The sequence below is a fragment of the Scyliorhinus canicula genome, chromosome 10 (assembly GCF_902713615.1).
Source record: "Scyliorhinus canicula chromosome 10, sScyCan1.1, whole genome shotgun sequence".
Classification (NCBI taxonomy): Eukaryota; Metazoa; Chordata; class Chondrichthyes; order Carcharhiniformes; family Scyliorhinidae; genus Scyliorhinus; species Scyliorhinus canicula.
Genome location: NC_052155.1, coordinates 100,890,739 through 100,914,839, shown reverse-complemented (window position 1 = coordinate 100,914,839; position 24,101 = coordinate 100,890,739). Strand labels below are relative to the sequence as shown.

Here is a 24,101-nt window from a genome sequence, read left to right as displayed (position 1 = left end):
GCCTCTGCATCCTGTGGGTCGAGTTCCAGGCGTCCAGGCTTGAGGGCTGATTCCATGATCGATCCTGACTGTTCTTAAGTAGATTAAATTGATGGAACCATCAATTCACTAGACACGTGCTTTAAGATATAAACAGTGATTTTAATCTACTTACTACAGAGCCAGCCTGTTACCCGTTGAACTCTTGATGAACTGCAGGCTGGCTCTGGACAAGGGTATTTATACAGTAGTCCAGGGGGAGGAGTCGTGGGCGGAGCCAAGGGTGGAGCCCTGTACAAACTCCTGAGCATTCCCAGAGCTACTCCCCTAGTGGTCAGATAACGTTACTGCGCTTACAATGGTATTGGTAAATACAGTGTGAATTACTAAGTTATATATATAGAACAGTACAGCACAGAACAGGCCCTTCGGCCCTCGATGTTGTGCCGATCACAGGTTCCAGCACTCATAGTACAGTATAAGGTACATCCCACCTAGGTACTGCGCGATACCCCTAATATAGCCGACCACAGGGTGCAACCCTCATTTGATCCAACCCAGGAACATCCTGCCCCAGGAATCTACAGGCTGGCCAAACCTCATATTCAGCTGCTAAATGTCCCTTTGCCTTCCAAAGTTCTGACAAGTCCAAGGTTCCTCTATCACACTGATACAAGATTAAAGGACTCACCCATGCTGCCAAAAAACACCAGCAGCTTCGCTGAAATGCTGTCAAGTTTCAGTTTTCCGAAACAATTTTGCTAAAATCCTGGACCATTTCCTAGTGTAACTGAAGCCCAGTTTCATCCAGCAGATAGCTGCCTAGTGTTCCTCTGCCCCATTCCCCTCTCCAGTATTGCTAATTCCAATTGATGCACTTTACATGCTATCTATTTTTGCATTCTCAGCTATTAAATGGCAAGGGATAAAAAATAAATATGCAATTAAAATAATAAAATAAGATAGAGGCCACTAATTTCCATTAAAAATAAATAAATTTAGAATACCCAAATATTTTTTTTCCAATTAAGGGGCAATTTAGCATGGCACATCTTTGGGTTGTGGGGGTGAAACCCACACAGACATGGGGAGAATGTGCAAACTGCACACGGACAGTGACCCAGGGCCGGGATTCGAACCCGGGTCCTCAGCGTCGCAGTCCCAGTGCTAACCGCTGCGCCTCATGTCACCCTCTTTCCATTTTTCACAGAATAATTACTCAGTTATGGAATTCAACAGCCAAAGCACCAGGAAAGCACTATTTAATACAAATAGTATGCAATTTAGTTCATTATTATCAGCCAATGGTAAGAGGTTTGTCAGAAAGTAGCCTTCTCTGACTATGTACTGAAGATAAACAAAGTGCTTTTTGGTGACAGCAACACTATGGTGCATTAAATTAAGATATGTGTGTGCCTATGAAGGAGAGAGAAGGTACTGCTGGAGTATCATTGATGTTCAAGTGTTTACATATACGTTACCTGGGTTATTGGTGGAGTCATTTAATGAATAACATGTTAGGCAGCACAGCCAGATTGCAGATTCCTCACAGTGGGAAGTTTCAGCTTCCTCTTAACTGTGGAAATCAATGAGCTTGCACACAAAGATTGTGTGAGTTGATAGCAGAAAGGCCAAGTGTTGGCAAAAACAGGTGCACGAGTTAAACAATTCACATCGCCTAGTTGAAGTGGGTTGGTAAGTAAGATAATTCCAATGAATTTCATACAATTCTGGCACAACTGTGCTCTGCGAGTCCTTTTCGCTTTAGCTGTTGGAAGCAGCAATTCTTGAGTGGAACCCAGTCACTGACGTGGATTATGTATAGTGTAGTTAAATCAGAAAATCATTTGCACGCTGAAAATTTCAGAGTGTAAGATGCTGTGTAAACTCAGTGCAAGATATCATAGTACGACAGCGGATGAAAGATTAACAATTGTGACATATTTGCTAATTTACAGTTTATGGAAAGATCTCGGATACGTTCTGAGTATTTTTGGTAATCTTTTGCGAGGTAGAGACTTCAGTTTGATAACGTGACTGCTAGACTTCCTGCCGGGGAATTATTCATCTAACGTTTTGCAGCGAAGAGGAAGTCTTCTGAAGGTAAGCCCTAGGTGAACAAATGCCGTTTGACTTGTACAATGTTGTTCTGTAATTGGGCTAGAAATCCGTAAAGGGTAATTGTTCAATCATATTTCTTAATAAAATATGCTGGTTTACAAAATAAAAAGACTTGTGGTGGGGATATATACTTGGGAGAGTAATGTTGAATTTGGTTGCATCTTTGTTTCTTTTTGAAACTTCGCTTTAAGATTATCGACATTAAATTGCATGATGCGCAAACTTACTACCACATTCTGTATCTGCTAGCTAAATGGGTCGATCTGATCAGCGACCACAATACAGCCTATTTTACTCTCGTTTCACTCCAATGGCCTGCAATCTGTTCAGTGACACTCGTTCCCCCGCCACTAACATCGCCCGACAACGAAGTCTCGGGTTGAACCCGTTAATCTGCTGGAAGAGTTAATAAACCTGGCAGATTTGAATGGTTGCACGGTTCCACCTACTTTGAATGCAACCTAGAAAAGTGGGAGGAAAAGAGCCATATCTGTGCTTGCTGTTGTCTTACTGGTGGGGTGGTGTGGGGGTTGCAGTTTCAAAGTACACAAACTCCTTTCCCATTAAGTTGCACCGTACTTGGAAACGCTTTAGCGACTGAAACGGGAAGCCTGACATTTCTGCTTCTCCCAAGGTGACAGATAACGTGCGGCCCTGTTTGTTTTGCAACTCGCCCGGAATGCTGTTTCCGCTGCGTTGGTTATTTGTGTGAGTTTGTTTGAAATCTCGATTGGGGCCGTCCGTTTTATATCACCATAAATGTTTTGGCTAGGGCACAGCACAGAACCTTGGAGCCAGTCTGCAAAGTGCAGCTTGGATTGTTTCCTGCGGGTGCCTGTCAATCGGTGAAGGAGCCGGACACGCGCGTGCGCGCGATCAGCGGCCGGCAGCTCGAGCCCGCTTCATTGCTGCTCCCCATCCAGATGGCTGACAACACCTTCATTGAGGAAACCCACATTTATGGGTATAAGGAAGGACTGGAATGGGGATACGAAGAGGGTGAGCTTTTTAACATTGTTTTTTAAGAAGTGTGAAAATGAAACGATTCTCTGGCAAGATTTATATTCATCTTCTTAAAGGAACTAGGAGTAATGACGTTTCCACAAAGTTATACCAGTTTTAAAAACCCTGAGGCTTGTTTCTTTTGGCGAGGGAATTATTGCAAACAGATATGACTGTCTTTTTAAAAAATCAATTTCAATTTGGTAGCTAGTCCCTTCAAGGGTATGTGGTAAACTCTGGTTGAGAAGGTTGGCGTGCTTATTCACAAGTCACATCTGAGATGCTCAACTAATGTAAGGAATAATTAATTGTAATCTGGCATCTTGCAAGCAGTCGAGCTTTTCATGTCACCTGCTTGAAATGTAACCTGCAGAAATGAAACTTTGCTTTTTGATTCAAAATTTTCATGTTTAATATTCTTAAAAGCTGTCAAAGTTATTATGGTATCGTATGGAGTGCTGAGCTGAAAACCGACACACACCATTTCAATTGCTCTATTTTAGGCGTGGAATGGGGACTATTGTTTCCTGAAGCTAATGGAGAGTATCAGTCTCCTATAAATTTGAACTCGAGGGAGGCAAAATATGACCCTTCATTATTGGAATTGCGTTTATCACCAAATTATGTGGTTTGTCGGGATTCTGAAGTAATTAATGATGGTCATACCATTCAGATACTACTGAAGTCCAAATCGGGTATGTAAAACAAATATGTAAGTTGTGCAGTGGATTATGAAATGTTTGCTTTTGCGTATTATCTCACTTTAATGCATTGTTTATTCCTGTCAGATTGAATGAATAAGCACTTGTTTATAGTGCCGATGTTCAGAAGCCTAAACTGATGTTTATGACACAACATAAACAGAAACTTCCTTTTCATACTCTTTGTAGTCAGGTCATAACAATGTTTACTGCTTTTTATAGAATCCCGACAGTGCAGAAGGAGGCCATTCGGCCGATCGAGTCTGCACTGACCCTCTGAAAAGGGATCCCAACTAGGGTCAGGCCCCCACCCTATCCCTGTAACCCCACCTAACCTTTGGACATAAAATGGCAGTTTAGCATGGCCAATCCACCTAACCTACAGCAAGGAAACTGGAGCACCCAGAGGAAACCTATGCAGACACTGGGAGAACGTGCACCCTCCAGACAGTTACCCGAGGCCGGAATTGAACCTGGCTCCCTGGTGCTGTTGGGCAGCCGTGCTAATCACACTGCCACAATGCTGTCCAAGCCCTCAGTTGGCTAGACAACTAGTTTGTGATGCAGATCAAATGTGGGTTCAAGTCCCGTACTGGCTGAGTTTGGTCTTGACTGCCCGTCTTCTCAACTTTGTCCCTTGCCTGAGGTGTGGTGATCCTCACGTTAAATCACTACTCGTCAGTTAGTCAGGGGAGTGCAGCCTATCATCATCTGGAACTATGGCGACTACTTTTACATGTAAATTGGAGTCTAGAGTCTACATCTAACTTTTTACACTAGAGTTGGTCTGAACAGACACATTTGACTCTTAATCTAAAGCTGTCCCATTGTAAGATGGCACCAACTCAGCACGTATAATTTATAGTTTTTGATTTGTCAAGTGAATATCGCTTTCAGAAGCATCTGGACTATGAAATGGTACTTAGGCTTGTGTTATGACACATCTTGTGGCTTTTCAGTCTCTATTAAAATATTTGGAACAATATAATACAGGGGGGGAAAAAAACAAACATGCTCTACAAACTGAAAATTAATAGGATCATCTGTGACGATTGTTAAGGTCCAAACCAAAATATGAAACAAAAGGTTTTCACTGTTAATTGAACCTGATTCACTTAGTGCTTTGCATCTTTTACACAATAAGTACACAATTTATAAATGGGCACTTAGCCTCACTCGCTTGGAGCACAGATCAGTCCTCTCCATTTTTTTTGTTGTACAAAAATATTGACTGGAAAATCAGAAGCATGTGAATTGGGTGCACTTGCTTCAACACCTGATTCACCAATTCATTCTTTTCACCTTTCACTATTTAATATTACCCCTTATTATTGGCAAAGCTTGTTGAGTTTCTCCATACAGATTGCCATTTCTGTTGTACACATTGTTAGTCATTCATTGTGAACTCTTCTGCCCGATGTACTTTTGAAACAAATTTTAGAGTACCCAATTTTTTTTTTTGCAATTCAATTTAGCACAGTCAATCCACCTACCTGAGCATCTTTTTTGGGTTGTGGGGGTGAGACCCACGGAGACACGGGTAGAATATGCAAACTCCACATGGACAGCGACCCGGGATCGAACCCGGGTCAGCGGTGTCATGAGGCAGCAGTGCTAACCAGTGTGCCACCCATGCACAGCCAATGTACTGTCGGTGCACCGCATTACTTCACTTGTGATACCACTTGTTATGTAATGACAGAATTAAAGAAATGTACAACTGCAGTAGTTACCAATCTTTTTTTTTAAAAAGCAAGGCCTGGAAATGCTTGTTGTTTTACCACTGGAATTGGACAAGCTGAGATTTCTGCCTTTCAGTCTGCCTTGTACTGACATCATACAAATTCCTTAGGAGGCAGTATTATTAGCATTTCAAGAGGCTGGTGCCCACAGTATTTAGGGTACTTGTGTATTCACCTCTCGGAGAATCTGAAACTTCTTGCAGCTCCATACGGAAAGGATGGGGTGGGAGGGAGAGTCTGATCTAGCTCGAGAAGAATTTCCTGTTCTGAATTAGTCATTGATGTCGTTGCCATTTTTTAAATGGAGGTTGTTTAAATGCAGCTGTTGGGAAATTATGTTGGGTACCTTGTGCCTGTTGTATGGCAAGCTTCACTGCATCAAGAAGAGGTATTGGTCCATTAATCTGGTCTTTGGGACTGGCAGGTTTACCTCGCAAGGTGCACGATGCCTTTCATTGTCCATCTCTCTGAAGTGACCTTTGTATAATGGATGGAAATCTATTGGGTTTGAGTTCTTTTGCAAACCTCCCCATCAGCTAATGTGTATAGTTTCCATGCCAATTTTTTTTCCCACTTCCAAGTTTTCTTCACTTCCCAACAGCACTCAATAATACCTAACATTTGCTTCTGGCAAGGATCATCAAATGACTGGAAACCGTACTTTCTGTTTGAATGTCCAACATGACTTCTCTGAGCCTTGCCTTAAGCATGATCCCTTCAAACCCAAGACCGATTTAAGATGAATCTACTTGAATTTTTTGCTTTTGATTTGTTCTGTTTAAATGACATGCAAATTTTGAAAGGGGTCGCTCCCTCATACCTTGCCTCACTGATAAACAAACCCAACATCACAATGCTATGATCTGCTAGTGTCAACGACCTGAGATATAGGCAAATTAAATAAGAATATGTATTAAAATTTTATGTGGCCCCTGAGGCTCCACAGTGAATATCTAAGTGATACACAAGGATGAAGTAACCCAAAGGCTTGGAGCCAATATTATTCTTGCGTTTGTTGATTCAGCACACGGCCGCTACCATCTAGAACAGGGGTGGGCAAACTTTTCCGTGCAAGGGCCACATTCAGAAATTCACAATTTTAAAGGGCCGCATAGTATATTAAGTAAAATAATTAATATTTAAAATAGCCAAAATAAAAGGTTTTTAAAGAAAAAAAAGCAATTAATTTTTATTAATTAATATTTTAAAGTAGAAACTTCACATGAAACACATGTTGTGCCGAGCAATGATCACCCTACTCAAGTCAACGTATCCACCCTATACCAGTAACCCAACAGCCCCCCCCCCCCATTAACCTTATTTTTAAAAAAAATTTTTATGACTTGATCTTGGTGGGCCGCATAAAGACCTTTGGCGGGCCGCATGCGGCCCGCGGGCCGTAGTTTGCCCACCCCTGATCTAGAAGGACGGGAAACGCCACCATCAGGAGGTTCCCCTCCAAGTCCCTCATCATCCTGATTTGGAAATATATTGTCATTCCTTCACTGTCGCCAGGTCAAAATTCTGGAACACCCTCCCTAACAGCACTGTGGCTGTACTTACACCTTTGGGACTGCAGCTGTTCAAGGAGGCAGCTCCCCATCTCCTTCTGAAGAGCAATTAGGGATGGGCATAAATGCTGTTCCTGTCAGCTATGTCCACATCCGGTAAATTAATTTAAAAAAAATGTCCGAGATGGATCTGGGACCATCTTGCTATTTAATTTTCCAACTGATGGAATGGATTCATTGACTGTCAGGAATACATATTTGATTTCAACCTACACGTTAAAAGAAGAATTAGCAGCAGTTTGCAAAATGTTGCCACCAAAAATAGTAAAAAGCAAGAAAATCTACTTTTGTGTCACAGCACCTGGTAAGAAGCAAGTCAGGAAAGAAAGAACTTGCCTTTTATTTAATTTATTTTAAAAATGCTTTTATCAGTTACAAAGCCAAAGCTCAGTGGACAGGGGCAAACCCCCAATCAATCACCCTGCCCGCTCCAAACACCAACCCAAAATGAATCCAATTCATGGGCCCCACAAGAGAGACATACCAGATCCAGGCATTACACCTGACCTCCAGCTTGATCAAGTGATGAACTTGCATTTTATAATACTTTGCAAACATTTGAGCATGCAAAAATGAAAGACCAGAAAATATCAGCTGGGCTCATTGTGCATTTTTTGTTTCTGCACTACATGACCTTAATCATATTCTGTAATGCTCACCCCTTTCAAATAACGAGCGAGACTCCAGGAAGTACCTTTTTACAATTAACTTGATTATATGCTTATAACTTTCATTCAATCCATTTAGTCCAAATATAATTAATTCTCGCATTATTTTGAAAATCTCTAAGCAATGAGAGCAAGAAACAACCATCTGGCACCTTGACCCAGTTCTGCCACTCAATACATTCATGACTGATCTTCTGCCTCAGCATCACCTTTCCCATCTATCCCGCCCCGTAGTCTTTGAATCTTTGAGAGACCAGAAATCTGTGTCTCAGCATTAAATATATGTGCTGAAGGCTATTGAGCAGGAGAAATAGTTGGGTACTGCAACAATGGAGCATCCACAATCCTCCACGATAGAGAATTCCAAGTATTCACAAGCATTTTGAAAATGCTGAAATTTCCCACCACCCATGTTAAATGATCAATTTAAGACTGTGCCCCCATATTCAAGATTCCCGAGCTTGGAGAAACGACTGCTCCCTTGATGTCTACGTTTACTTTTAAAGAAAAGATCCCCAATTATATTGTGGTAACTAAATGCCTCTTAAATATATGTTAATCTTATAACTGCCCACTTAACCTTTCTCCGGACACTATAATCTTCCACATGAGGGGACTGAATCTGGATACACTATTCAAATGAAGGCCTGGTTCAAAGACAATACAGTAATTTTTTTTTGTATTTGATTGTCCTGGCAAGACATCAGCATTTACATATAATTTGGATTACTTACGTGACACCAGTATTGAACCTTCAGCAATTTATGTACCACAGTACCCAACTATTTCTCCTGCTCAATAGCCTTCAGCACATATGCTGGTGTTGGGCTAAGTCACATGGCTAACATTATATATTTGATGGCACTTGCAATACCTGGACCAATTTCCTCCATTGCATCTATGTCCACATGTTGGATCTATTTTTCTCATCCCAAGGTCTAAACACTCTCTCAAATCATTATATCTTCTATGTTAACTTGCCTGACGCCTGCATTCAGGTGAAGGTGGTGAAAAGCAATTTCCCTACACAGGAAAATGATTCCTATGCTGAACCACTATCGTTATTAATAACCTTTTACCTGTGAGAATGGAATAATTCCTTATTAAATCCAAGTCGCCCTTCTAATATCAAGAACTGAATCTTATTAACTACATTTATGTTTACACCTTATCAAGGTGTTCCAAAGTTATTTTACAATCAATTAATTACTTCTACGGAGTGTTCACTGTTTTTATGGAGGCAAACATTGCAATCAGTTTGCACAAAGCAAGGGCTCAAAAACATTACGTCTGACTTTATGGCCTTGTTAGTTGATGGACCACTGTTTGACCAGGACACTATCTTTGCTTTTCCTAAAATGATGCTGTGGTTTCCGAAGTTCATCTGAGTTGTCTTTTAGATCTTCGTTTAGTGTCTCATTCAGAAGAAAACTCTTGACGATGTAGTACTCCCTAAAGGAGCATCAAGCATTTAGGTTTGAGTTCATAGAATTTACAGTGTAAAAGGAAGCCGTTTGGCCCATCGAGTCTGCACCGGCTCTTGGAAAGCGCACCCTACCTCCACCCTATCCCCGTAACCCCACCCGACACTAAGGGCAATTTAGCCTGGCCAATCCACCTAACCTGCACATCTTTGGATGTGGGAGGAAACCGGAACATCTGGAGGAAACCCACGCAGACACAAGGAGAAAGTGCAAATTCCACACAGTCACCCGAGGTCAGAATTGAACCTGACTCCCTGGAGCAGTGAAGCAATTGTGCTAACCACAATGCTACCCTGATACCCGTGCTGATGCTATCCAGAATCCAATCAGAAGAAAACTAATTATGGGCAGTAGCAGATGAAAAATCAAATTTCTATGACCCAATTGGTACAAAACATAACTCCCTATCTTATCTTACTATCCAGGTTGAGTTATCGCACAATATTTCTCATTTTTGTGTTGTCAAAAGGAGGAACCAAACTTATTAAAGTGGGACATGATAAACCAGAAGAGAATTTGTTCTGGCTTTACAAAAGTTCCACATGGTTAATGAGAAAAGTGGTGTACAATTTACAGTTTAAATTCTGAGCTTAATTACCTGGTCTACTTTTGTCACATTTTGATTTTAAAGCTCTTAATTAATGTGCTATTTTTAACTCTATTTAATGTGGATGAGTGCAGGGACTGCATTTTCCTTTGTCCTAGCCTACTTTCTAGGCCACTTTATGACCTTCCTTTATCCTAGCCTACTTTCTAGGCCACTTTATGACCTGAAAAATGTAGCTTATTTTGAGTGTTTTTATGCAACTTCGAATGCTTTCGATGTATTTGGTTCAATTAATGTTTATGAAGTATTTTGATTTGTGTTCGCGTAAGGATGACTACTGTAAATTAAGTTCAGTGACTTATTTATTTATATTTTGTGCATAATCTGATATCCGTGGACAATTAAAATTTTACATTTATAGCAAAGTATCTTGGTCTGTTGCAGTTTTAACTGGTGGTCCATTGCTTAACAATCATGAATATGAATTGCATGAAGTTCGATTTCATTGGGGTAAAGAGAACCAGCGTGGCTCTGAACATACTGTTAATTTTAAAGCGTTTCCCATGGAGGTGAGTGCTGATCAAAGGTATATGTGAATTGTTAGTGCAATGCTGGAAGTTTTTGAAAACACCCCTTTGGTAATCGTATTGTTTTCCCAGTTGAAAATAGAAGTATCAAATCCCCAAATGTTTTTTCATATGTTTGTGGGGAGTCAATACCACGGGCTGGATTCTCAGCCCCGCCACATTTCTGTTTCACTCCGCCGGCGGGATGCTCTGTTACACTGGCTGGTTAATGGGGTTTCCCATTGTGGGGCAGCCCCAAATCATCTGGAAACCCCTGGGCTGCCAGCACAATGGAGCATCGCCGGTGGAGAATCCAGCCCCATGTCTTTGCTTGTTACTAGTGCTGAGTGCACGTTTTCTCAACTAGTCTTGAGGAATTAGATACTGAATTCTGGGTAGCTTTGTAGAATGTTATAAACCTGGGGGCAGCACAGTGACGCAGTGTATAGCACTGCTGCCTCACAGCACCGAGGACCCAGGTTCGATCCTGGCCCCAGGTCACTGTCCCGTGTGGAGTTTGATAATTCTCCCTGTGTCAAACTCTATGACATGTAAAATAATGGAATTAATTATTGGTAGTAAGCATGAGAGTCTGTAAAATATGGATTGAGAAGAGGAAGGACCTGATTAGCCTCTTTTGAGAAAGTGATAATCCAAGTGGATTATAAAGTTCTATGACATGGTGTACCTAAAGTTCCTTCTGATAAGAATACCATGCCTCTTCCAGATACTACAATAACTTGTTAATTAAAAAAAAAATTAGAGTACCCAATTCATTTTTTTTCCAATTAAGGGGCAATTTAGTGTGGCCAATCCACCTAGCCTGCACATCTTTGGGTTGTGGGGGCGAAACCCACACAAACACTGGGAGAATGTGCAAACTCCACATGGAAAGTGACCCAGAACCGGGATCGAACCTGGGACCTCAGTGCCGTGAGGCAGCAATGCTAACCATTTGCGCCACCGTGCTGACCCAACAACTTGTTAAAAAATGAATATTTCCCCAGGTGCTTCACAGGAGCAATATAAAGCAAAATATGACGACATATCCCAAGATATTAAATCAGATGACCAAATCTGGGCAGAGGTAGGTTTTAAGGAGAGTCTTAAAGGAAGGAAGTGATGTAGAGAGTCAGATGGGTCATGGTCATGAGGGAGTCGAGGTCGGGGCTTAGGCAACTGAAGGCATGAACATCAATGGTGGAACAACTATAATTGTGAATGCACAAGGAGGCCAGAATTCGAGGTGTGCTGATATTAAAGGGTTTTGGGGCTAAAGCGGATTACAGATTGGGAGGGGCAAGGTCATGGAGGAATGTGAAAACAAGGATAATCAAGACATTGCTTGACTGGAAGCTATATAAACCAGTGAGCTCTCGAATAATAGGGGAAATAAAATTTGCTACGAGTTAAAACATGGGAACTGAGTTTTGGGCGAAGGCTATGGAGAATAGAGTTGAGCAGACCAGCCAGGTCTGCATTGGAGTAGTCAAATTTGGAGGCAACTAAGTATAAATGAGGGTTTTAGCGACTGATGAGCTGAGACTGGGGCAAAGTTGGGCAATGGTAGGTAGTTGGAAATAGGCGGGTGTTGTGGTGTTTGGAATACATGGTCTGAAGTTCATCTCTGGCTCATCTATGACAGCAAAGTTGTAAGCAGATATTTGCTTGATGTCCGATTGTTGCCAGGGACGGGGATGGAGTTGGTAGCTAATGAACAGAATTTGGATTGGCCTGAAAACAATGGCTTCAGTATTCCCAATGTTGAATGAAGGAAATCTGTTCTCGTCCAATAGTATTTGTTGGATAAGTGGTCTGAATTTGGCAACAGTGGCAGTGTCGAGAGCGGTGATGATGGGATGGAGCTCTGCTATCGGAATACGTGTGAAAACAAATGCTGTGTCTTTCAGATGATGGAGATGCGAAATAGAAGGGGGTCAAGAATAGTGGGCATCGCGGCACAGTGGTTAGCACAGTTGCTTCACTGCTCCAGGGTCCCAGGTTCGATTTCGGGCTGGGTCACTGCAGAGCCTGCACGTTCTCCCCGTGTCTGCGTGGGTTTCCTCCCGGTGCTCCGGTTTCCTCCCACAGTCCAAAGATGTGCGAGTTAGATGGACTGGCCATGCTAAATTGCCCTTAGTGTCCAAAAAAGGTTAGGTGGGGTTACTGGGTTACAGGAATAGGGTGGGGGTGTGGGCTTGAGTAGGGTCTCTCTCCAAGAGCCGGTGCAGACTCGATGGGCCGAATGGCCTCTTTCTGCACTGTAAATTCTATGAAGAATAGATACTTTAGGGGACGCTAGGGCAAGTAATTCTCTGGCTGTGATCAGATAAGAATGAAATCAGTTCTACCTAGCTGGATGGCAGTGGAGAGTTATTGGAGGAGGATAGTATGGTCAGTTGTGTCAAAATCTGTAGACTGATTGTGAAGGGCAAGGAGGGGAAGTTTACCATTTTTCGTAGTCACATAGGTTGTTTGTGATGTTGATAAGAGGCGTTTTGGCACTATGGCAAGGGAGAAAACCTAATTGGAGATATTCAAACATGGTGTTCTAGGAAAGATGGGAATGGATTTTGGAGATGATGACAATTGAGGACAATGCTACTACGCCTAAAAGATTCTAGAGAAGGGCAGCACAGTGACCTAGTGGTTAGCACTGCTGCCTCATGGCACCAAGGTCCCAACTTCTATCCTGGCCCTGGGTTGCTGTCCATGCGGATTTCTCCCCGAGTGAGTGTGGGTTACGCCCCCACAACCCAAAAGATGTGCAGACACGGATGCTTTCTATGGTACATCTATAAAAATTGATAAATCATTGTGGACCTGTCAAATTGTCTGAGGAAGTAAAAGCGTGTTGTGCTTTCTTAGTCGTAGCGTTTTGCGTGGGTTGACCAGGACAGATTGGTGATATTTACACCTAAGAAGCTGTCGACCATCTCCACCTCAGCACCATTGATACAGATGGGTGCGCGTACGACACTGCTTCCTGAAATCGATGACCAGTTCCTTTGTTTTGTTGACATTGAGGGAGAGATTGTTGTCATTGTACTATGCCACTAAGTTCTCTACCCCCTCCTCTACTCTGACTCGTCAATGTTTCAGATCTGATCCACTACAGTCATGTGATAAGCAAACTTGTAGCTGGAATTGGAGCCAAACTTTGCCACACAGTCGTGTATGTATAAGGAGTATAGTTGGGGGCTAAGTACGCAGGCTTGCTGGGCCCCGATATTGAGGACTAATCATCGAGGAGTTGTCATTGTTTACCCTTGTTAATTGTGGTCTATGGGTCAGGAAGGTGAGAATCCAGTTGCAGAGGGAGGAGCCAAGTCCTAGGTTTCAGAATTTGGATATTAGCTTGGGTGGGATTATGGTGTTGAAGGCTGAGCTGTCGTCTATGAATAGGAGTCTGATGTGGTGTCCTTGTTGTCGAGAAGCTCTTGGGATGAGTGAAAAGCCAGGGAGATAATGTCTACTGTGGATCGGTTGTGGCAGTAGGCGAACATGCAACTAAATTATTTGTTGGCTGATCTCTTGAGCTGCTGAAGCTTGACACTCATTCAGAAACAGTGGGGTCAACACTGGTGTGCTGAATTTCAGTTGCAATAATGATACGATTAGGTGGTTTTATTCTCTACAGATTTTTTGATTCAAATATAAGATTAAAGATTCTGATTTTCTTTTATCTTCAGTTCAGTAGACAATATGTATGCTAAGTCTTTTTCTTAAGCAATCTAGGTTAAAAAAAGCAAATGGACATTGAATTTATAATTTTTTAAACTTGCATTTCTGTAATTTTTATATTCTCAGCTCCATCTTATCCATTGGAATTCTACTTTGTTCAAAAATATTGATGAAGCTTTGGGGAAGAAAAATGGAATCGCAATCATTTCCTTGTTTGTCCAGGTAACTTTCCATTATCGACCAGCATACTATTTACCCGCGGCCTAGATAGTGAGCTGAAGTAGAAGACAGAGTGCTTGGCTGCACTTGGTATATAGTTGCAATAAAGTAACTAAGTGACTTTTTTGACATCTGGTGGCAGATCACCCGATGACAGCTTCAGCTGGAAAATGCTGCAAAATGTGGGAAATAGAAATGTTAAAATGTTTGGGATGAGGGGAAAAACTGAGCATGAAATTAGCGAAGTACTATAATTTGAACAGTCCATTGGCAAATGCTCCTGTGCAGGCAGTGCACAAATTGGCCCATTTAAATTGGCATGTAAGTGCAGCCAGACAAAAAGGTTTAAAGGGATTGCAGGCTTAAACAAATTGCAGTTGTGGATCAAAAGAAAAGGCGACAATGTTGTTTTGGAGGCCAGAATTGGAGAAGCACGGTTATCTCGAAGGGTTGTAGGAGTGGAAGGAGATTACAGATGCAGGGATGGTTAGGTCATGGACATATTTGTAAGCCAGGATAAGAATTTTAAAATGTTAACCATTGGAATATAGATAGTTGCAGTGGGCTGCCAGAGTTTATTTTTCTTTTAAGGCTCACTTTTGCACAGACTAGTTTTGTACTACAGTAGATGTCCGTCTTTGCTGGTGTTTATTCTGTGGAAGCTACCAAGCAAAACTGAATTGACTGCACCAAAGTAGGCACCACAATTAACTCTGCTGTACAGAACAAACCTGATAATTTCAAATCAAGATTTGGATGCCTTAGAAAACAGGTTTAAAGACAGATTTTTTTTTCTGCTGCACATTTGTTGAAATTTGGGTTTAGGCAATCTGAAGTAATTCCTGATTTTGGTGAGTGGAATCTATTTCTTTTGGCGAGAGGTCCATGTGATTTACATGGTAGTAGGGCTTGAAGGTGTGGAGATTAGAACCTGTATTTGAGCAAAAGGACAAATGTTTAGAGAAAAAAATGGAATTGCAAGAATTTCCGAAGTGATCATCATTTGTTCAAAAGAGGAATCGGATACAAATTTGAAGGGAATTTTACAAATTAAATACCACAAGCTAACACTAAACAAAAATACATCTGTCAGCATCCACTACGCCACTACGTGACGTGAATGCCACAGTGGATGAACAGAAATTGTGGAAGAATTAACTTGCACACCCCAAAATAAATAATGAGCATTTTATTTTATTGTTTTTAAAATATTTTATTAAGGTTTTTGAAAATGTTTCCAACAGTGAGATAAACAATTACATCAACATGGTAAAATCCGCCCCCCCCTCCGGAATACTGCATCTGCTGACATTTTAATTTTCCCCGAGAAAGTCGACGAACGGCTGCCACCTCCGGGAGAACCCTAACACTCTGAAGGCAAAGTTTATTTTCTTGAGGCTGAGAAACCCAGCCATGTCACTAACCCAGGTCTCTTCACTCGGGGCTTTGAGTCCCTCCATGATGAGACCATCAATTCACTAGACACGTGTTTTGAGATATGAACAGTGGTTTTAATCTACTTACTACAGAGCCAGCCTGTTACACGTTGAACTCTCGATGAACTGTTTGGCTGGCTCTGGGCATCGATATTTATACAGCAGTCCAGGGGGAGGAGCCATGGGCGGAGCCCTGTACAAACTCCTAAGCATTCCCAGAGCTACTCCCCCTAGTGGTCGGGCAACGCAACTGCACTTACAATCCTACGGTCTCATATATATATCACAGTGTGAATTACAGAGTTACATTCACCACACTCCACATTAACAAGATCCGTCTCCGGGCTACCAGGGAGGCAAAGGCCAAGACGTCGGCCTCTTTCGCCCCCTGAACTCCCGGATCTTCCGACACTCCAAAGATCACTACCTCCGGACTCAGCACCACCCGTGTTTTTAGTACTGTGGACATTGCCTCAGCAAAATCCTGTCAAAGCCCTCTTAAGCTTCAGGCATGCCCAAAACATGTGGACATGATTTGCTGCGCTTCCCGCGCACCTCGCACACCTATCCTGTACCCCGAAAAACCTGCTCATCCTGGCTGGTGTCATGTGTGCCCGATGGCCTACATTAAATTGTATCAGGCTAAGCCTGGCGCATGATGAGGAGGTATTAACTCTGCATAGGGCATCCGTCCATAGACCTGCCTCTACCTCTCCTCCCCCTAGCTTGCCCTCCCACTTGCCCTTGAGCTCCTCCACCGGAGTTTCCTCCGCCTCCGAAAGCTCCTGGTAAATATCCGATACCTACCCCTCTCCCACCCAGATACTGGAGACTACTCTATCCTGTATCCCCCGTGGCGGCAACAGCGGAAAGGCCGGCACCTGTTTTCTCAGGAAGTCGCGCACCTGCAAATACCTAAACCATTCCCTGCTGGCAATTTAAATTTATCCTCCAAAGCTTTCAAGCTGGGAAAGCTCCTGTCTATAAATAGATCCCCCATCCTTCCAAATACTGCCCTTGGCCAACTCCGGAACCCGCCATTTATCCCTCCCCCGACTGCGCTCCAGCAACACTTTCTTCACTTGCGGGGTTTTACTCGCCCACACAAAGCCCAAAATAATCTTATTCACCCGCTTGAAAAAGGCCTTGGGGATGAAGATGGGGAGGCACTGAAAGACAAACAGAAATCTGGGGAGTACCGTCATTTTCACGGTCTGTACCCTCCCCACCAGTGATAGCGGGAGCATGTCTCATCTCTTAAAGTCCCCTTTCATTTGTTCTACCAACCGGGATAGGTTTAACTATCAGCCCTTTCCAGTTCCTACAGGCTCTTAACCCCATGGCCAATGGCTCTTATGGCTCTTATGGGAGAGGAGGCACCCTTGCCTTGTCGCTCGGTGTAGTTCAAAATACCCTGATCTGAGCCGGTTCGTACGCACACTCGCCTGATAGAGCAACTGCACCCAGTCAATAAAGCCCTCACCAAACCCAAACCTTCCCAGCGCCTCCCACAGGTAATTCCACTCCACCGGATCAAAAGCCTTCTCCGTATCCATCGCTACCACCACCTTCGCCTCCCCGCCTTCTGAGGGCATCTTAATAACATTTAGAAGCCTTCGAACATTGGCCTTGAGTTGTCTGCCCGTAACAAATCCTGTCTGTCTTCCCCGATCACCCCCGGGACATAGCCTCTATCCTTGTGGCCAATACCTTAGACAGCAGTTTGGCATCCACATTCAGTAGAGAAATCGGCCTGTATGACCCGCATTGCTCCGGATCCTTCTCCCGTTTCAGGATCAATGAAATCGAGGCTTGCGACATTGTTGAGGGGAGGACTCCCTTCTCTCTTGCTTCGTTAATGTCCTCACCAGCAGTGGGCTCAATATCTATGAAAACTTCTTATAGAATTCCACCGGGTAGCCGACCAGCCCCGGGGCCTTGCCCGACTGCATGCCCACCAGTCCCTCCATTATTTCCTCAATTTCAATTGGGGCTCCCAGCCCTTCCACCAGATCCTCATCCACCCTTGTGAACCTCATCTAATCCAGAAATTGCCTCATCCCCTCCACCCCAGCCGGGGGTTTCAACTCATATAATTTACTGTAAAAGTCCTTAAACACCTCGTTCACCCCCGCTGGGTCCAGGACAGTATTACCGTCTCTACTCTTTTTATTTTACCTATCTCCCCGGCCACCTCTCTTTTCCTGAGCTGGTGCGCCAACATCCTGCTTGCCTTTTCCCTGTATTCCTAGATCGCGCACTTTGCCTTCCTCAACTGTTCCACGGCTTTCCCAGTCAACAGCCCAAACTCCACCTGTAACCTACGCCACTCCCTCAGTAGTCCCACGTCCGGGCCTTCCAAGTATCTCCTGTCCACCTGGAGTATCTCCTCCACTAATCTATCCCTCTCAGCCCATTCCACCTTTTTTCTGTGGGCCCGTATTGAGATTAATTCCCCTCTGACTGCTGCCTTCAAAGCTTCCCAGACCGTTGCTGCAGAGACCTCCCCGTATCATTTGTTTCCAGGTAGTTCTGGATGGACTTGTTAACCCTACCACAGATCGCGTAATCTGCTAGCAACCCCACTTCCAGTCTCCACAGCGGGTGTTGCCCTCTCTCCACACTAAACCGTAGATCCACCCAGTGCGGGGCATGATCCGACACTGCAATTGTCAAATACTCCATATCCACCACCTAGCGCCCTGCTCAGAACAAAAAAGTCGATGTGAGAGTATACCTTGTGGACATGTGGAAAAAAAGGAAAATTCCTTTGTCCTCGGCTGTGCAAACCTCTATGGGTCTACTCCGCCCATCTGTTCTGTAAAACCCTTCAATTCCTTTGCCGCAGCCGGCCTCCTCTCTCCCTGTCCTGGATTTTGACCGGTCCAATTCCAGATCAATGACTGTGTTGAAGTCCCCTCCCATGAACAGGTTATGTGACTCTAGGTCTGGGATCTTACCTAATACCCGCCTCATAAATTCCACGTCATCCCAATTCGGAGCATATATGTTCACAAGTACCACTTGCACCCCTGTCAACTTCATACTCACCATTATGTACCTACCCCCAGTGTCTGATACGATGCTGTCCCGTGTTCCCAGCTCTGCTTACGTCTCCCTTATCGGACTTTGTCATCTCACACGGCCACTTCTTCTGCTCCAATTCTCCATACATCGGAGGGGGATTTCTCCTTACTGTCTCACTCTTCACTGATAAAATCCGAAAAAAAAACGGGAGAAAAAGGTCCAAAAGTCCTTTATAGACGGGAGCTATCAAATGTGTGACCTACTCCTCCATGGCCGCCACCGGAAGTCTCATGAGAATTTTCTATAGGGAGTAAGAAATTAACTTTAAAAGTAGCAGAATATAATTGAAGCTGGACCAATAAAACATAACCAGCATAAATACACCAAACTCATCAACATTTTCAGTCATACACACTACCTCTTTCCCCCTCTACCACACACCACACTAAAATGAAGGCTGTGACCACTTCTCATGGGGAGACACAGTGGTTAGTACTGCTGCTTCACCGAGCCAGGGATCCGGGTTCCATTCCAACCGAGAGTGACTGTGTGGCGTTTGCACATTCTCTCTGTACCGGCGTGGATTTTCTCCTGACCCATGATGTGCCTGTTAGGTGGATTGGTCATGCTTAATTTCCACTGGTGTCCAAAATGATAGGTGGGATAACGGGGATAGGGCGTGCACTTGGGTGGGGGGCTCTTCTGAAAGTTGGTGCAGACTTGATGGGCTGAGTGTCCTCCTTTTGTACTGTAAGGAGTCTGTGATTCTAACTACAACTCGTCACGCAAGCTAACTGAAACTTCATTTTTGGATTATAATGGAACCAACAGCTTTGACTTCACGAAAGCTTCTTTCACTTCATTGTCTGCATTTTCACATTCTTCTGACCAATGTCATGCCTGTTTGACACATAGCAACATGTATAAAGTCTTCAATCGTGTTGCTAAATTTGGTACTAATTTACACTAAAAACTACCTTAATTGTGTCACATTTTGAGGACGTGATTCTTCTAAGATTGCTGACATTTCCTTTGTTTTTGGTCTAAATTGTCTTTGCCGACCAATATGATCAAGGTAACTAATAAATGACTTGGAAAAAGTCACATTTTTCCTTAACTCTCAGATTGTGGCTTTGTAACCGCTTCAGGTTAACTTCCAAATTTTCCAAAGTGTTCCTGTTCACTCTAATCAGTGACGATTGTGTCATCTAAATAATATTGCACTCCATTCAATCCATTGAGAATTTGATCCATGGATCTTTGACAAAGAGCAGGAGCAGATGCTATTCCAAAAGGAAGTCTACTGTAATGAACCAGACCGTTGTGCATTATGAGGGTGAGAAGTGGCTGTGAATCAGCAGCCACATTGATCTGCAGATATACCTGTGAAAGATCAATTTTACTGAATTTCTGCCCTCCAGAAAGTCCAGCAAATTGGTCTTCAATCAACGACAGTGGATAATGATCTACGCACAAAGCTGTGTTAATAATAGTTTTTAAATCTCCACAAATTCTGTATGAGCCATCTCCTTTAAATATAGGAATGATTGATGTTGCCCAATCACTTGTCGCAATAGGTTCAATGACTCTTGTCCTTGCTATTCTTTCTAGTTCTCCAGCTTTAGGCCAAATGTCACATGATACAGTTCTAACTTTGAGACATTTGGGTATGCTGTCTGGCTTCATTTTTAGGTGCAGCTCAACTCCAGTCATTTCATTTGATTCATTGTCACATGTCCCAAAGTACAGTGAAAAGTATTTTTCTGTGTCCAAGTCAATGTACACAATACGTCCATAGTAGACAAAAAAAGAATAATCGACAGAATGCATTGACAAATGGTACATCGACAAACATTGATTGGTTACAGTGTGGAACAAGGGGCCAAACAAAGCAAATACATGAGCAAGAGCAGCATAAGACATTGTGAATAGTATTCTTACAGGGAACAGATCAGTCTGAGGGAGAGTCGTTGAGTGTAGCTGAAGAAGCTGTTCTTGTGTCTGGATGTGCAAGTCTTCAGACTTCTGTATCTTCTGCCTGATGGAAGAGTCTGTAAGAAGGCAAAACCTGTGTGGGAGGGGTCTCTGATAATGCTGTCTGCCTTCCTGAGGCAGCGGGAGGTGTAGACAGAATCAATGTGGGGGTGGTAAGCTTGTGTGATGCATTGGGCTGAGTTCACCACACTCTACAGTTTGGTGATCTTGGGCCGAGCAGTTGCCATACTAGGCTGTGATGCAGCCGGATAGGATGCTCTCTATGGCATATCTGTAGAAGTTTGTGAGAGTTGATGCAGACAAGACGAATTTCTTTAGCTTCCGTAGGAAGTAGAGACGTTGTTGGGCTTTCTTGACTGTTGCATCAACGTGAGTGGACCAGGTCAGACTATTGGTGATGGTGACCCCCAGGAACTTAAACCTATTGACCATCGCCACTTCAGAGCCATTGATGCAGACGCGGGGAGGGGGAGGGGGGGGGAGAGTGGGGAAACGGTGTTGTGTTACGCTTCCTGAAGTCGATGATCTGTTCCTTGGTCTTTCTGACATTTAGAGAGAGATTGTTTTCGGTACACCCAGCAACCAAGTGATTTATCTCCCTTCTCTCGTCTGATTCATTGTTGTTTGAGATACGACCCACCACAGTTATATCATTCGCAAATTTATAGATTGAGTTGGAGTTAAATCTTGTCACACAGTCATGTGTATAGGGAGTACAGTGGAGGACTGAACACACATCCTTGCGGGGCCTCAGTGTTGAGGACTATTGTGGAGGTGGTGCTGTTACTGATCCTGACAGATTGCGGTCTGTTGGTGAGGAAGTCAAGGATCCAGCTGCACAGGGAGGGGTCAAGTCCAAGATTGCAGAGTTTGGTTATAAGTCTTGTCAGGATAAGCGGGTTGAAGGTGGAACTGAAGTTTATGAACAACAGTCTTGCACAGGTGTTCGAGTGCTGATGGTAGAGTCAGGAAGATAGCATCTGCTGTGTACCAGTTACGGTGACAGGCGAACTGCAATGGATCGAGACCGTCTGGAAGGCTGGCGTTGATCCGTCTCGTGACTAGCTGCTCCAAGCATTTCATGATAACAGACGTCAGGGCCACCGGATGGTAGTCATTGAGGCAGGCTACCTTGTTCTTCTTTGGTACTGGTATTATGCTGGTCTTCTGGCACAGGGCTAAATCACTGGCTTTTAAAGCAGACCAAGGCAGGCCAGCAGCACGGTTCAATTCCCGTACCAGCCCCCCCAAACAGGCGCCAGAATGTGGCGACTAGGGGCTTTTCACAGTAACTTAATTTGAAGCCTACTTGTGACGATAAGCAATTTTCATTTCATTTCATTTGAAGGAGGTGGGGAACGTGGAGTGAGGTGTTGAAGATGTTTGGGGCAGCAGGGTAGCATGGTGGTTAGCATAAATGCTTCACAGCTCCAGGGTCCCAGGTTCGATTCCCGGCTGGGTCACTGTCTGCGCGGAGTCTGCACGTCCTCCCCCTGTGTGCGTGGGTTTCCTCCGGGTGCTCCGGTTTCCTCCCACAGTCCAAAGATGTGCGGGTTAGGTGGATTGGCCCTGCTAAATTGCCCGTAGTGTCCTAATAAAAAAAAGTAAGGTTAAGGGGGGGGGTTGTTGGGTTACGGGTATAGGGTGGATATGTGGGTTTGAGTAGGGTGATCATGGCTCGGCACAACATTGAGGGCCGAAGGGTCTGTTCTGTGCTGTGCTGTACTGTTCTATGTTCTATGTCTGCGAATACACTCGCCAGCTGGTCTGTGCAGGCTCTGAGTGCTCGCCCAGGGACTCGGTCGGGGCCCGTTGCTTTTCGCGGATTGACTTTCAAGAAGGCAGCTCTTGCCTCTTGAGGCTGTAATAGTGAGTATGGGTGTGTCCAGGGCTGTTGCGGGGGGGTGGCACTGATGCATTGGCTGACTACTCAAAGCAGGCATAGAACTTGTTCAGTTTATCAGGGAGGGATGCTCCAGCCCCAGATATTCTATCTGGCCTTGCTTTGCAGCCTGTGATCTTGTGTAGGCCCTGCCATAGTCGTTGTGGGTTAATGACGCTGGCCTGGGACTCTAGTTTGATGCAATATTGTCTTTTGCATTCCTGATGGCTTTCCATACATTGTACCTGGATTTTTTGTATTGGTCAGGGTCATCAGATTTGAACATCACCGTCCGGAACTTCAGCAGTGAGTGAACCCTTTGGTTGAGCCAGGGTTTCTGATTGGGAATACTCCTATTGTCTTCTTTGGTACACAGTCCTCGACACACTGATGAAGTTTGTGACGGTGGTTGCGTATTTGTTCAGTTAGCTGCCACGGCCTTAAATATGGACCAGTCCATAGAGCCTAGTGAAGCTTCGCACACCTTCTCTTACTACTTCAGAAGTTGCTCTTTGAATCCACTAATTGATTGACTTCCTCAGTTGGGCCTAATCTTTGCCAAACATGCACTGTCACATAGAGCAGGAAAGTTTCCACAGACAACTTGAAAGAGGCAACTTTGACTGCCCATTTGCTTCTACTTTCACCATAATTCATCCTTTTAAAGGTATGACCTCTTCAGTGTATGTCTTTAGGATCACATTTGATGGTTTTTAGGCAAGTGCTTCAGCTTTTGATAAATTGTATCCAGTTCAAGTGACACTGTTGCTGCTTGCATCCACTTCCAATTTAAATTAATAATCTTCAAGTTTTGGATACGTCCAAAACTATTGTTGATTGCCCTGCCTTGACAAAACACCTAGCTTTAAATCTTGTAGCAGCGCAGTTCCATTGTCTTTTGAGTGATCCTCAGCTTCATCCACTAATTTGTAGACATGACTAGATTGTTAACTTGTATTGTTCTTCCTGCACTATCTTGGTGTAGAAGACATTTTCTGCGCCAAGCATACTTGGGCACTAGGGCCCTTGCCACAATTCTTGCATGTATTTGATTTACTCCAGGAGTGTCCAACCTGTGTACAATGGTGACATGGTTGCACCGTTGCAGTCTTGTTCCTTGAGGTATCCATTGTTTTGGATCTTTGCTCCAGCCCCTATCTGTAAAGCTTCTCTCATTGCTAACTCCATAGATGTGGCAACTTCCGCAGCAGCTTTGAGTTAAATCGTTTACAGGAAGTAGCTTCCTCTGAACTGTTTCACTGCGTAACCCACAAACCAGTCTGTCTCGAAGAGTGTCATTCAGTGTTGTACCAAATTCACAATATCTAACTAATCTTCTTAAAGACGATATAAACTGGAAAATGGATTCATCTTCTTCGTTACTGGTGGAATCTTAACCTTTCTGCAATCCATAACGGCTTAGGAGAGAAATGTCCCTCTAAAAGGTTCATTGATTTACCGAAGGACCTGTCCCTTG

General features: G+C 43.7%; 1 protein-coding gene across 3 annotated transcripts in view; it reads left to right on the top strand.

The window, feature by feature from the left end:
- The first annotated feature begins 1,537 nt into the window (after window positions 1-1,537).
- Window positions 1,538-24,101, top strand: part of ca8 (carbonic anhydrase VIII) — a 107,705-nt gene continuing 85,141 nt past the window's right edge. For 2 of the 3 annotated variants that reach the window (XM_038809436.1, XM_038809435.1), the window contains exons 1-6: window positions 1,538-1,674; window positions 1,938-2,082; window positions 2,873-3,099; window positions 3,606-3,797; window positions 10,260-10,384; window positions 14,192-14,287. In XM_038809436.1, the coding sequence (XP_038665364.1) occupies window positions 3,024-3,099; window positions 3,606-3,797; window positions 10,260-10,384; window positions 14,192-14,287 (489 nt within the window). In that variant the 5' untranslated portion in view covers window positions 1,538-1,674; window positions 1,938-2,082; window positions 2,873-3,023. The remainder of the gene's footprint in view (window positions 1,675-1,937; window positions 2,083-2,872; window positions 3,100-3,605; window positions 3,798-10,259; window positions 10,385-14,191; window positions 14,288-24,101) is intronic. The other variant, XM_038809437.1, reaches the window with a different exon arrangement.